Here is a 13,938-nt window from a genome sequence, read left to right on the forward strand (position 1 = left end):
TAGGAATGGGAAACAAAGTGTACTGCTTACTTGTTTTTGCTGAAGTCGAGTAGGCAGCTGTTGTAACAACCTTCGGCCCAGCAGCAACTGGATTCCAGCGGCGGCCCACTCAAAATCTCGGCTTTCCGTGCCTCAGCCACGCTGGACTGCAACTCCCAGGCGGCCCCGCGGCGCAGTTTCTTCAGCGGCGCTGGACTACAAATCCCAGTAGACCCCGCGGCGCCACGTCTGCCTTGCGCAGTGGCTCCGGCGGCTGGTCGCCAAGACAACTGGGCGAAGATAGCTAGGGGTTAGGTGGCGGGAGGTGTCCCTTTCGCAGCGGTGCGCTTGGTGCTGCACCCGTCCCCGCGTCCTGCGTTGCTTCCTTTGTGTGATTGACGGTACTTGCCTGGTCTCCCCTGCCGGTCTTTGCAGGTGACCGCGGCACCGGCGGCGCGTGGGGACTCGCGCCTGTTCTGCGGCGCGGGGCGGCTTCCAGCGGGAGAGGCGACGGGGTGGGAGGGTGAGGGGAGCTTTTTTCTGTACCGGGCTGCACACTGGTCCGCACGGCCCCAGGCAGCGTTTCCGTGGGAGTCTGTGGACAGGGTCGGCAGGAAAGCGAGGCAGAGTCCATTCCACTCGGCGTCAGGTAAGAAACGCGCCGATGTGGGAAACTTCGGGAACTTCGTCCTTTTCCTGCTTCGTACACTGGACGCATTCTCTGATGCGTGGGATGGTTTGGGGGATGCCTGCTGTGGGCTTCTAAGAAAGGATGTTTGCATCAAAACAGGCAAGTTGGGAGCGCAAAGCCTGCTGATCCTAAGAGCATCTTGAGACAGGGTGAGGTTTAAGGATTCGATGCCAGACCCGGCGCGGTGCCTGAGCAACTGCAGGCGACTTTTCAACAGGTCTGAGAGCCAGCCCAGAGTTCTCAGCCTGTAGCTGCCACGGAGGCTGCACTAACACCCTAATGCTTCCCGCAATAGGATTACTGTTCCCATTCTCTCTTTAGTTTGCAGACTCCAGCAGTTTACAGGAACTAAGCTGATTTTATCAGCACCTCCTCCCAGACAAGTTTGGCCGCGGACTTGAAGTGCCTGGACGAGTTTATAGATTTCTTAGGGATCTTTTAAATATGAAGTCATATCTTACACGTACACACATCTTGTATGCACACACACATACACAATTTGAAAGATACTGGGGAGAAAACTATGGGTTTAAACTAAAGTCTACCAGCATTGAGAGAGAGAGAGAGAAAGAGGAAGACATAGACACTAAAGTATTAGCAATATGTAAACAGGATGATGAGTTTCTTTTCATGGTAAAGAGTGGAAGAATTAAGAGATGTTGTTCTGAAAACAATTCACAAGTTATTTGTGAGTTTAAGGGATTTTTTTATGATGTGTAATTGGTGTGTTGTATTTACAGATGACATGTTTGTTTGCACTTTTTTTGGTAGTACTAAGGATTGAACCTAGGACCTTGGGCATGCTAGGCAAGTGCTCTGCCACTCAGCTAAGTCCCCAGGCCTTTTTTTAAAAAAAAATTTTTTTTTTGCTTTAAAGAAAATAGTACAAAAAAGAACAGTAGCAAAATACAAACAAAACAACCCAAGAACATTAAAAATAATACGGGGTTTCAAATCAAATGATAGGGATTAACAATGGTTGTTATATTACATATTGTTATCTTCAGCGAAGTTGCTCAGATAACCAGATGCAAGAATAGAAGATTGATCAAATCATTAAAGGGAATAAGAAAATAATAATTTATAAGAACATTATAGACAATACATAGTTTCACTAGACAGGATTGTAGGAATTCACCAGTGGTGAATTATACTGCAAATTGTTGTCATCACATAAGTTGCTCAGATTACCAGATACAAACATGCAAAATTGGTAAAAATATAAAAAAACCCAACTTTTTATCATTAACTGTTCCCTTCAACAGACCATCAGATACCAGCAGTACAATTACGCCACCAATCAGCCTTTTACATCTCCCAATTAAAATTGTGCAGAAGGCCAAACTGGCATCTGTAATTTTTTCTTTTTTTGCTCAGAGTCCAGGTGTTGGGTTCAATCTGCAGTCCCACCACCGCTACCACATCACTGCTACTAGGTTCCCACTGACATTCACCTCACATTGATTAAGTACTTGGTATGAGGTAAGCAGTTGCTTGTATTAGGCCATTTCATTCTCTCACAGCCAGAACTGTTAGACAGGATGAAGGGTCATCTAAGGTCATGTAGTTGGAAGATGGGGTTAAGGTGTGAATCCAGGGTCATCTAGCTTGGCATTTTTGCTCTTTCGCCTTTTGTGTCTGTTACTGAGAACTCCCCAGCGCTGAGTCTTTGTAATTCCGCCTTTGAAAGCTGTATCCTTCTAACTCTATGTGCATCTGCCATCTTTCCTGGACTGGAGGACCTGATTCCTCCTGCTTTCTGAGATTTGATGTGACACCAGGATATTGTGGAGAAAACTGAGTTCCAAGTATGAGCAATAGCATCTGGGTCTTTTCCTCCTAATTACAGAGTTTGTCTTCAGACCTCTACATTCCTCACATAGTTTTTTTGGGAGGCGCTTATCTTTGTGACTGCTGATCTTCTGTTCTTCTTCTGTGGTGTGGGACTAGGCCAGTGAGGTATTAAAATAACTTGCCTCTCTGGAGGAATCTAAATCTAAGGCATGTTGGTGTAGAAGATAACATGTGTATAAATAAGTATTAAACACTGGAAAGAAGCCTGATGTGGTAGCTCATGCCTATAATCCCAGCTACTCTGGAGGCTGAGGCAGGAGGATCTAAAGTTTAAAATCAGCCTTCACACATACTTGGCATACAGAGAGATACACTTGAGTCATTTGTAGGAAAATTGTTGTACCTTGAGATCATAATGTTAAGTGAAGTAAATCAGACAACACAAGCTTAAATATTTCATGGTTTCTCTTAATATAAGAAACTCTCTATATAAACAGTGAGACTTTTAAAAAGTGTATGTATGTGGGAACAGGGGTGTAACTGAGTGATAGAGTACTTGCCTGGCAGGCACAGGCCCTAGCTTCCACCCGTAGAGCCACCACCACCACTACAACCACAAGAAATAGCTACAAAGAGGATGTCAAGTGACAGGAAGAGACTGTCTGGAGCTTTTAAGGGATAAAGAGATTATCTCCTATTTATTATTCTAAGGACTCAGAAGCTAATTTTTTGCTTATTTATGTGTATGTACCTGTTAACACCTTTCAATTATTGCTTTCTAGTCATCCTCTAACGATGTAATCAAATGTGTGAGCTTCTTCTCAGCAGTTTGAACTCCAGGTGACAACAGTTTGCAGTCAGCCAGAGGTGGCCCTTTGTTCAGGGTTGTGGAGGAGCCACCTGGGTTTAGTCGCCACACCCACTGCTAATTGATTCGGATTTCAGGGACAGGTTTTGTTACCTATCTATGTTCAGGGATACCTGACTGATAGGACTCGTGATTCACTTTGTAGCTGTTATGAAGGTTAATGTAGGATACTTACAAAGCATTTAGAAACTGCCCTACGTTTAAGTGATCAGTAAATATTAGCTATTTTCCTTTACATGAAAAGAGATAGTAGTCATTGAACACTTGATGTTTGGTTTTCATTTTTCATTTACTTAAGCATTAGTGAGGAATTGGAAATCAACTCTGAATGAATAGAGTGTAAAATAGAAATCCAAGTTTGTTTCTTTTGTGCTACTTGGGATTGGATTGGTGTCAGAGGTGCTCTGCTACTGAGATATATCTCCAGTTCTTTTTATTTTCTGTTTTCAAAGGGCGTGTCAGTTGCCCAGGTAGGACTCGAAGTTGGGATTGTCTTGCTTCAGCCTCTCTCAGTGCTGGGATTTACACGTGTGAGCCACCACACACAGCTACTAGTTCCGTATTTAGACAGTTAATTAAATAAGAAATCAGTTCACACATACTTGGCATACAGAGAGATACACTTGAGTCATTTGTAGGAAAATTGTTGTACCTTGACATCATAATGTTAAGTGAAGTAAATCAGACAACATAAGCTTAAATACTGCATAGTTTCTCTTAATATAAGAAACTCTATATATAAATAAAGTGCAAAATAAAAGACAAAAGAAAAAGAAAAAAGTTGCTGGAATGCAACATGGACAATTTATCAAAAAGTTTTTTTTGTATTAGGAATTGAACTCAGGACCTTGTGCTTGCCTGGCGAATGCTTGTGCCTCTGGGCTATATCCCCAGCCCCAATTTGTCTAAAAGTAAATACCCTGACTTAGTATTATTATCATGTGTTTTATATTTTTTGGCCTTTTAGCCTGCTTGTTTATCTGTATATGAGATAATTAACCTTATAGGGACTTACAAGATAAATAAATGAATCTGATGCTTGAAAAAAGGGGAAAAAGTGAGGTGTGTTATATACATGTACCAATTCCCCATAATAAATGTTAATTCTTATGTACTGCAAACATGTACTAATAAAAGTAAAATAGAAAAAATAAAACAAAGTGAACTTCTGCAGAATTCCGACATATTCAGTGCTGTGCTTTAATTGAGAAGGTCCAGTGTGCATTCACAACAGTAACTCAGTAGAATGTAGGGCTGGGATATGCTCATCCTGACACACTGGTTGTTAGTGGTATAAATGGAACTGCAAACCAGTGTGTCTGGATCTTTTCTGGTGTGAATTCTGCTCTTCTATCTTGCCTTTTTTTTGATTGGAATGACAAGAGGGAGTGAATGCTTTTTGAGTTCTGTACCTGTGATGTACCAGTTTCCATGTTAGTTACTTGATTTCTTTGATCTCATTGGATCTTTTCAGCCACCTGTAACAGAAGATGCTGCAGTTCAGATTGAAAGAAAGTTAGGAATTTTTGCTAAGGACTGTGCACTCAGAGGGGTGGTAGATTTAAATCACGGTCCTTGAAAGAATATTTTAAAAATTTCTTTTTTTTTGGTTTTTCTCCGGTACCAGGAACCGAACTCACGACCTTGCGCTTGCCAGGCAGGCGCTTTGCCCCTGAGCTAAATCCCCAGCCCCCTTAAAAAATTTCTTTACACAATTCTTTTGCAAATGTTTCTGAAGATAGGATTACCCGAACATAAACTTTTCAGCCCAATTTACCAATGGTATTGAAAATTCTTTGCTTCATGTTTCTCTCCGTTTGAATTTGTGGTTTCATATATGTGTACAAAATACAAAAAAATCAAAGTTAATACAGAAATGTTAATCTCAAAAGTTATTCAGATCTAGTTTGCTATTACTTGACATAATTAATTCATGATGTGAAGTGGATTTTTATTAAGAATGAATCCTTTCTTTTTAGAGTGAAGGGAAATGTCTCTGTTTAAAGCCCGTGACTGGTGGTCCACTCTGCTGGGAGAAAAAGAAGAATTTGATCAGGGCTGTCTGTGTTTGGCCGATGTTGACAATAGTAGGAGTGGGCAAGGTAAGCGGCTTCTGCCGTGCAGTTTGTTCTCAGTGCTGTGGGTTGAACCAGGCCTCGCACCCCTAGGCAAGTGCCCTGTTACTGAGCTGTATCCCAGCATCATGACCATGCATCTAGCAAAGCTTTGAAAATAGCAAATAAAAACAATGAGCCTTATTAAATATCTACTTTTTAATACGTAATTGAGGTGTCAGAATTACAGCATTCATTTGTTCGTTCATTTATTTGTGTCAGGGTCTCATTATGTAGTCCAGGCTGGTGTCAGACTTGCTATGTAGCCCAGGCTGTCCTGGAGCTGCCTCAGCCTCAAGTCCTGGGATTACGAGTGTTCACCACCATGCTCAATTTAGAAGTTATTTACAAGAAAAATAATGTCCTTTTAAAATTGGATCTGAAAACTATTCATGTCATAGTGAAATTATACTAGCTGTGTTTGTGGGTAGCAAACAACTGTCAAATCATTGCTGGCATTAACATATTATAATACTAAAGCCACTTTCTGTCCTGTTTTTATTTATTCCTCTTTGCATCTTCATATGTTTTAAGTGGCTTTTAAAACAATTAGTTACAGATCATTAGCGTATGGAATTCATACCGGAAGTCACCAACCTAGGAATATACAAGTTGTGAACTTTCACAGCTGTACTGTACGAGACTCACTTTGTTGGCTAACAAACATATCTTATTTATAAACAATTCCCTGGGAATAGAACTTGTTTGTAAATCAGGGACTTACTGTATGTGGTTTAAATCATTTATAGACACGAGCTTTTATTTTGTAATCCAGGTAATCGTTGGCTTCTTGGAAAAGAAGCTTCTTATATCCTTTCTTTTGTTCAATATAATGAATATTGTCCTGTTAACTGTTCTTTATTCTGTTTCTCTTTACTATAATTAAAACAGCAGGATCTGAGGAAAAAGTGGAGAGAGAAATTATGTTGACAAAGAAGAGCGATAGGTCCTAAATGACATTTTGCATTATGTCAGTTATTTCTGAGGAAAATTGGGACCCTCCCTCATATAGTATGAGGCGGGAAAGCCTCTGTTCAGAGGGCGTCCTTGGAAGGTTCCTCAAGGATCATCCACCTGCCTCTGCCCAGCTGTTAGAGCTATAGTTCCTGTAGTGTTTGGCAACATAAGAGTCACACACTCTCAACATAAGAGTCTGAAAGTACCTGCCAGAGAGGACACTGTCAAACCCACTGCTGCCCAAATGGTCTATAGCTCACCTTGGTTATAAACTGCACTTACTGATTATCCAAATAACATGCTCAGCTATTTCTGTGAGTGCTCCTTATTGGAGTGGCACTTGTCGTTACCAGTATGCTGAAATATTGCCCCCCAACCCCTAGTTTGTGGCCAGCTGTGAGCAGCTTCCTCTGTTTTCCCAAAAAGTATATACAAACATTGTTTCTTGTTTGTGTGCCACATAGATAAAAGCATTGGTCATTATTTCCTAGTATCCTGGACTGGTTTTTATATGTGAAGATTTTCTGTTCCAGACAAAGGAGATCTTATAAGACTGCATTCTATGTGGGTGAGAGGGTTGATAGGGGTCAGGTATCTAAATTTTGAGAATTAATTAATTCTCTCTTTTTCTTTCTCTCTCTCTCTCTCTCTCTCTCTCTCTCTCTCTCTCTCTCTCTCTTTCTCTCTCTCTTCCTCTCTCCCTCTCCCCCTCTCCCTCCTTGTCCTTCTTTCTTTTTGTTTGTTTGGTTTTTTGAACCAGGGTCTTCTATATAGTTCAGGCCAGCCTTGAACTCACTATGTAGCCTAGCTTGGCCTGGAGCTCATGGTGATTCTCCTGTCTCAGCCTCCTGAGTGCTGGGATTACAAATGTGCACCACACACACACACCTGGCTGCATTTTGTGAATTATTATTGGGAATTATTATTGTCGCTTTTATGGCATGGTAAGTTGATAGAAATCCCCAGTATACAGAATTGAGGTAAAGATTTGGGAGTGAGAGCTGTGCTGTTTGTATTTCAAGCCCTATACAGGGAAAGAAGTTGGATAAGAAGGAGGGAAGCCTAGGACTGTACCGTGGAGAATGCAGACATTAAAGGGGAAGTATGGGCAGATGGTTCGTAAGCAATTCTGAGCAGGCTGGCAGAGGCAGGTGGACCAGTTGGGCTGGTGTATGGGAGGCAAGGCTTAATGGCAAGAAGACTGACCAGTGTCCCTGCCATTTAGTAGCAAGTGGTTCATTACCATCCCTGCTGAGGGTGGATGAATAGTTACCATGGTAACAAGATCTAGATGTGCAGAGAGTGAGACTGAGTGGGAGATGGGAAGACTGTTTAAGGCACTCTAAAGAAATTTAGCTATGGAAGGATGATGACTTGGGGACAGTGTAGGGTCAGTGTGTAGGACAGAAGCTGTGACTGACCATGCAAGGATCCTGGGAAGATAGTCAGTGTTGGGATAAGATATGCAGATGGAAGGGTGAACTGACCTTGAATAGGTGGGAACTTCTTTTTCACTGTCACAGAAAGCAAGAAGGTAAAAGTGAATACAGGTGGGGAGGGTGCAGGTATCCTGATTAACTCTGTATGAGCCATTAGACTAATATTGACACTTTGATTATTAAGTAGAGGTGTCCTAGGAATCATCACAACTACCTATGTAAGTTTCTGATACTGAATTTTGGAAGGTATCCAAAATCTGGCATGTGAGTGACACTGATTTTGATATTCTCCTTCATGGAAAATAGTGTTGTGTAGCTCTCCTAGTATCATATTCTTTAAATGTACAAATTCAGGAACCAAATAGGTACTGTAAACTCTCAGAAATTGGTGAAAAAAATACATTGGGTTTGTTCTCTCAATGGGTGAACTGTGCTGAAAGTTTATGTATTAAAGGAAAAGAAAAAAAATTCACGTATCACTAGGCTTCCACAATTTGGCAGTAGCATTGTCTTTCTGGAGTCTAGAATTAGTATCTCAGAGCCCAGTATTCAGCATTCTTATAAAGCTTGGGCGTTTCCTTTCCTGAATCTACCTGGGGAGATGACTCCCTGTCCAGTAGACATATGTGGTATCACCGTAGTGACTGTGCAGAGCCATGTCATTGTTGTTGGGTTCGAGGTCTATACACTGGAATACGTTTGGGAACAGGCAGAAGCCAGGACTATCTAGTCTGGCTGCTGGTATTAGTCTTCTTTGCCACTGACATGGAATATTTGTGGTTATAGACTTCAAAGAAAAAAGGCCTTAACAAATGTAATAGATGCACGGTAGTGCTTTCTTACGTTGAATATTATTCAGAAAAACACATTAATGGTTTTTGAATAGCTTTCTGATCATTTAATTTGGGGAATTATATAGTAGTTAATTAACCACAGGTTGAAATCTGTGATTAGACTGTTGATCTAGTTACTGTAATAGTCCGATTGTTTAAAAAATGGTATATACACATTGTTGAAGTTAGTTTACTACCTTGTGGCTTTAAGTGTCTTGACTTCCTCTTATTTCTGTAAGTAGGGCTGTACTGAAGTCAAATCTTGGTGATTTAGTGAGTTACAGTGGGGTTTAGGGAATGACAGGATACAGGGAAGCTCAATGGGGGCATTTTAGAAAAACTTGGTGGCTTAAGCCTCCTTCAAGTTTTCTAGACTGTCTTGGTTACTTTTCTGTCATTGCTGGGACAAAATATCTGACACCCAAAATTAAGGAAGGCAAGGATTATTTTGCTTACAGTTTGTGTAGGTTTCAGTCCATACTTGGCAGGTTACAAGGCAGAGTGGCACATGGCAGAGGGCTACAGGTCATGGCGGCAGAACACAGTAAAGCAACAAGCACAAAAGGGAGGAATGGCCAGAAGCAGCCTCTCCCTCCCTCTTACATATGCAGACTGTCACCCCAGGGCGGGTGTAGCTGTCACACCCATAACCAATCAAACTCTAAAAGCCCGCCCCATGACCGCATGAGGCTTTGGGGGGACACACAGACACAAACCATAACATAGACTCTTAGTTGTTTGAGACAGGGTCTTACTCTGTAGTTCAGGCTGGGCTTGAGCCCTCTGTGTGGTCTGGGCTAGCCATGAATTTGTGATGCTCTTGCCTCAGTCTCCTGACTGCTTGGATTATAGATGCATGCCAACATATAGCTGCTTTCTAGATTTTCTTAGTAACTCCATTGTAACAGTATAGTCTTATTCTTTCTGATCAGTGTCATTGCTTTTACTTAAAAACCTGAAGAGATTTGTTAAGTCATATGTTATTGTGATCTAAAACCAAAAGCATGCATCTCTGAATAGATTCTCAGTGCTTAAGTCCCCTGATATAAGTGGTAAGAAATTCTTTCTGCATGGTTCGAGTCCCTGACTTATTCTTTGCCTTATGGTGAAGATTTTGAGGTTCAAATTGATTATTTCCTTATTTTACATTATCTAGTTCCTTTAGAAAAAGCTGTTTTACATAGGGTTTGGCTTTCTTTCTTCTGTCATTTGTCCTATGGAAGTAATTGTCCAGTTCCCTGGAGGTTCACCTGCAGCAAGTAGGACTCTGGGTGACTAGCAGTAGTAACTTGAGTTATCTGGTACCATGCAGAGTATGTGCCCAGTGCATACCTAGAATATGGACAAGAGTTTTACTTCTGATCCCCAGCTGAACTCAAGAACCAATTCCAAGTACCCTTGTGGGATTTGGTGCCTGCAGTTTATTATTCTCTAGTGCTCATTTCTACATCAGTTATCTTCTGATAGATACTAGGGGTTAGGACATCAATGTATGATTTTAGGGGACACAATTTAACCTGTAACACCTGTTGTCTTGGTTACTTTTCTCTCGTTGCTGGGACAAAATACTTGACGCCCAAAATTAAGGAAGGAAAGGTTTATTTCTCTTACAGTTTGTGGAGGTTTCAGTCCATACTTGGCAGGTTACAAGGCAGAATGGCACATGGCAGAAGGCTACAGCTCATGGCAGCAGAACACAGCCGAATCAACAAACACACACAAGGGAGGAATGGCCTCAAGCAGCCTCTTCCTCTCCCTTACATATGCAAACTATCCACCCCAGGGTGGGTGCAGCTCTCACACCCATAATCAATCAAACTCTAAAAGCCTGCCGCATGAGGCTTTGGGGGGGACACCCAGGCAGAAACCATAACACCTGTCATATTCCCATCAATGTCAAGACTAGACATTGTTAGCCAGGGCACTAGACTGACCCCTCAGAATCCTTTCTAGTAAAGTGTACAGTTTTTTGTGTCTGGTGACACAGAGAAATGATCAGTTTACATAAAGAAGAGATTGAAATGAGAGTGAGGTAGCTTTCTCAAATGCAGGCAGAGTTGAACTGGCCCCAGCTTGTTTGGTGGAGACAGTTGTGAACAAATGGCTCCAGAGATCTCCCTGAGATCTTGTGGGCCTCCAGGGCACAGCCATGCGGTTGTCCAGCCCCACAGACCTGGTCATCTGTGTCACTGCATTTGGGATTGAGGTTCCCATGAGAGGACCTCTCTGTAGGGTTATCATGAGGACTTCATGAGTTAACAGATATAAACTACTTTTTACCCAATAAGTGAGTGTGTAGAACTTCTAAGATTACTGTAACAAAGTACCCAGATTGTGGCTTAAAACACTAGAAATGTATTTTCTCATAATTCTAGAGGCTGACAGCCTAAAATTCAGGGGTTGGCAGAGCCACACTGCCTCTGAAGCCTCCAGGGTTTTCTTGCCTCTTCCAGCTCCTGGTGGTTGCAGGCCCTCTTCCGCTTGTAGATGCACCACTGCAGTCTCTGCCACCTTGTCATGTAGATGTCTTCTCTCTGGGTGTCTCTGTGTCTTAACATGGCACTTGCCTACCTGTATTTCTGTTTTCTTTTCTTACAGGCCCTGACTAGAGTACTGTCACACGCCTAATTGACTATGTCCTCATTTTTACTGGGTTACATTTGCAAAGACCCTGTTTCCAAATAGGATCGCATTCATAGATACTGGGGATTAGGACATCAACATATGATCTTAGGGGACACAGTTTAACTTATAACACCTGTCATATTCCCCTCAATGTCAAGACTAGACATTGTTAGCCAGGTCACTGTAGTGACTCTTCTCATTCCTTTCTAGTATAGTGTTTGTGACAGTCACAACCAGTTGTAAAGGTGATAATTCATGTTGAAATCAGTTTACAATCTTGTACTGGTACTTTGATAAAATATTTTGCTTTGATTGAGATAAATCATGACTAATGCCAAATCAAGGCTTGAATATACTTAAGTATTGGCAATATAAAACTTTTTTTTTCCCTGCAGTAGTTGGGATTGAATGTAGGGTCTCCGTCAACCTGGGCAAGCTGTTACCACTGAGGCACACCCCTAAGCCCTAAAGCTGCTTTTTAAAAGCTGTGTGTTCTTCAGACACTTTCACTTTAATATGTCTTCAGTTGGCAGAGTGGCCTTTGTATATAAAGCATTCTTTTATTATTTAGATTTCTTTTATACATTAGAAGTTTTATTCCCAAAGATAGTTGCTAATACTTGTTTTTTTTTTTTTCCTGTATCTTTTTTTTTAAAAAACCTCTTTACAGACAAAATAATTGTGGGCAGCTTTATGGGATACCTTAGAATCTTCAACCCCCGTCCTGTAAAAACGGGTGATGGAGCTCAGGCGGAAGATCTGCTTCTAGAAGTGCATCTACGAGACCCAATTCTTCAAGTGGAAGTAGGAAAGTTTGTTTCGTAAGTACAGGCCAGGAATCCTGGCATTGCATGTTCAGAGCGTCAGTCTCTTACTGTGTCACTTCTGTGGATTCTCAAAGAAGAATTATATGGATTGTCAAGCAGGTGTTCCCTATGTACTGAGCACTTTTTTATGTGGAAACCTCTACATTTATGATAGAATAATTTAGGGCCTTTTTATAGTAGTAGACCTAAGGTACCTGACGTACTAGAGTCTTAAAGGAAATTGATAATTTCTAAAAATAACCAAATAAAGAAATATTCATTTACTTATTTAAAGGGCAAATTGTCCAATTCATGTGTCCATTGAAATAATTAGCCATAATGTCAGATAATTATTTTTGGCTTATAATTTTGAAGTTTTAAAATGATTTACTTGGATGGAATCCTATCTTGAATGAAGTCAGTTTAACCTACAAAATAAGTCCTCTCCATACAAGAAATTTGTTTCAAAGTACTTTGCTTTTAAACTTAATTTATTTTAGAAAATTACTAGTTTACACTTGATGTAATATATCTGCTTTTTATTTCCTGATGATATTGCTGATTTTATCTTATTTTCATACATGAATCTTAAAATTAGGCCCAGATTTCTTAATCTTTTAAAAGTATTGGGAAAAGTTATCATGCAGGCCCAGTTGGTTTGTTTACCTCTTTTTTTTGAGCCCCCAGTGACCTGTTAAGTAGATTTAGTGACCTGAATTCTGGATTTGGCTCTGTGTTTGCTCATCATAATTCATTGGCCTCAGGTGCCATTTGTTTGGGGTTCTGACTCCTGTTTGGAAAGTAGCCAAATCCTCCTGTGCATTCTCTGTCTTCTAGTGACCATTCTGTCTTGCTGGGAACTTATAGCATGTGTACCTTAGCCAGAGCATGAAGTAAGACTTTTATATATGGGAACAGGCTGGACCAGGGAGTTGTGTGATGTATAAGGCTGGTCTGTCTTTACTCCATCTATTAGGAGATGATGACTAGGCATTATGTTACTCAGCGTAATTGCACTGTGACAGAATACCTAAGTATAACTTAAGTGAGGCAGTTTACTGTGGCTCATGGTTGCAGAGTTTTCAGTCCATAGTCAGCAGGCTCTGTCTCTTTTGGGGCTGTGGTGAGGCAGAATCATAGTGGAGGAAACTGCTTACATCATGGCAGCCAGAAAACAGAGACTGTGAGAAGCCAGAGAGGAAGGGGCTAGGGACCAGATGCAGTCCTGGTGGTTGTACTACCTGATGTGTGGCCTTCAGCTAGGTCTCTTCCTGAGTTCCCTTTACTCCCCACCAGTGCCATCGGATTCTGACTCCATCAGTGAGTGGGTCAGCTCCCTGGAGGATAGAGCTCTATGATCCAATTTCCTCCAGGGCCCCAGCTGTTGTTTTTAAATTTTTATGCATCTGTGTTTGTAGTACAAAATGATCACACTCATTGTGGCAGTTGGTACATGCACATAATGCATCTTAATTCTTCTTGCATCGCTTTCCCTACCTGGCCCCCCATACTTCCATCTCTAGATCCCCTTCCCATTTGCAAAAGATGTCTGTTTGCTGTACTTTCATTTTGCTCTTTAATTTATTTACACCTTGGCATACAATATTTAAGCATGTGAGTCTGATTTATTAACCTCTGGTCTCAAGGTGCATCCATTTTCTTACAGACGACTCGTTTATCTTTGTTTATAGCAGAGTAGTACTCTGCTTTGTGTAAATACCATATTGAAAAAAAAATCCATTCATCTGTTGCTGGATATTTAGACTGCTTTAAAAGCCCCATCTATGAGCATATGAACCTGCTGGGGGACATTTTAGACCCAAACCAGAACA

The 13,938-nt window shown here is 41.2% G+C and overlaps 1 protein-coding gene across 1 annotated transcript in view; it reads left to right on the top strand.

Moving 5' to 3' along the window:
• Positions 1-279: 279 nt before the first annotated feature.
• Positions 280-13,938, top strand: part of Bbs9 (Bardet-Biedl syndrome 9) — a gene marked incomplete in the record, with an annotated part of 405,589 nt that continues 391,930 nt past the window's right edge. The window contains 3 exon segments of the mRNA XM_013509769.1: positions 280-628; positions 5,312-5,434; positions 11,971-12,121. Of these exon segments, the coding sequence (XP_013365223.1) occupies positions 5,323-5,434; positions 11,971-12,121 (263 nt within the window).

This window comes from Chinchilla lanigera, unplaced genomic scaffold, assembly GCF_000276665.1.
Source record: "Chinchilla lanigera isolate Chin_1 unplaced genomic scaffold, ChiLan1.0 scaffold00181, whole genome shotgun sequence".
Classification (NCBI taxonomy): domain Eukaryota; kingdom Metazoa; phylum Chordata; class Mammalia; order Rodentia; family Chinchillidae; genus Chinchilla; species Chinchilla lanigera.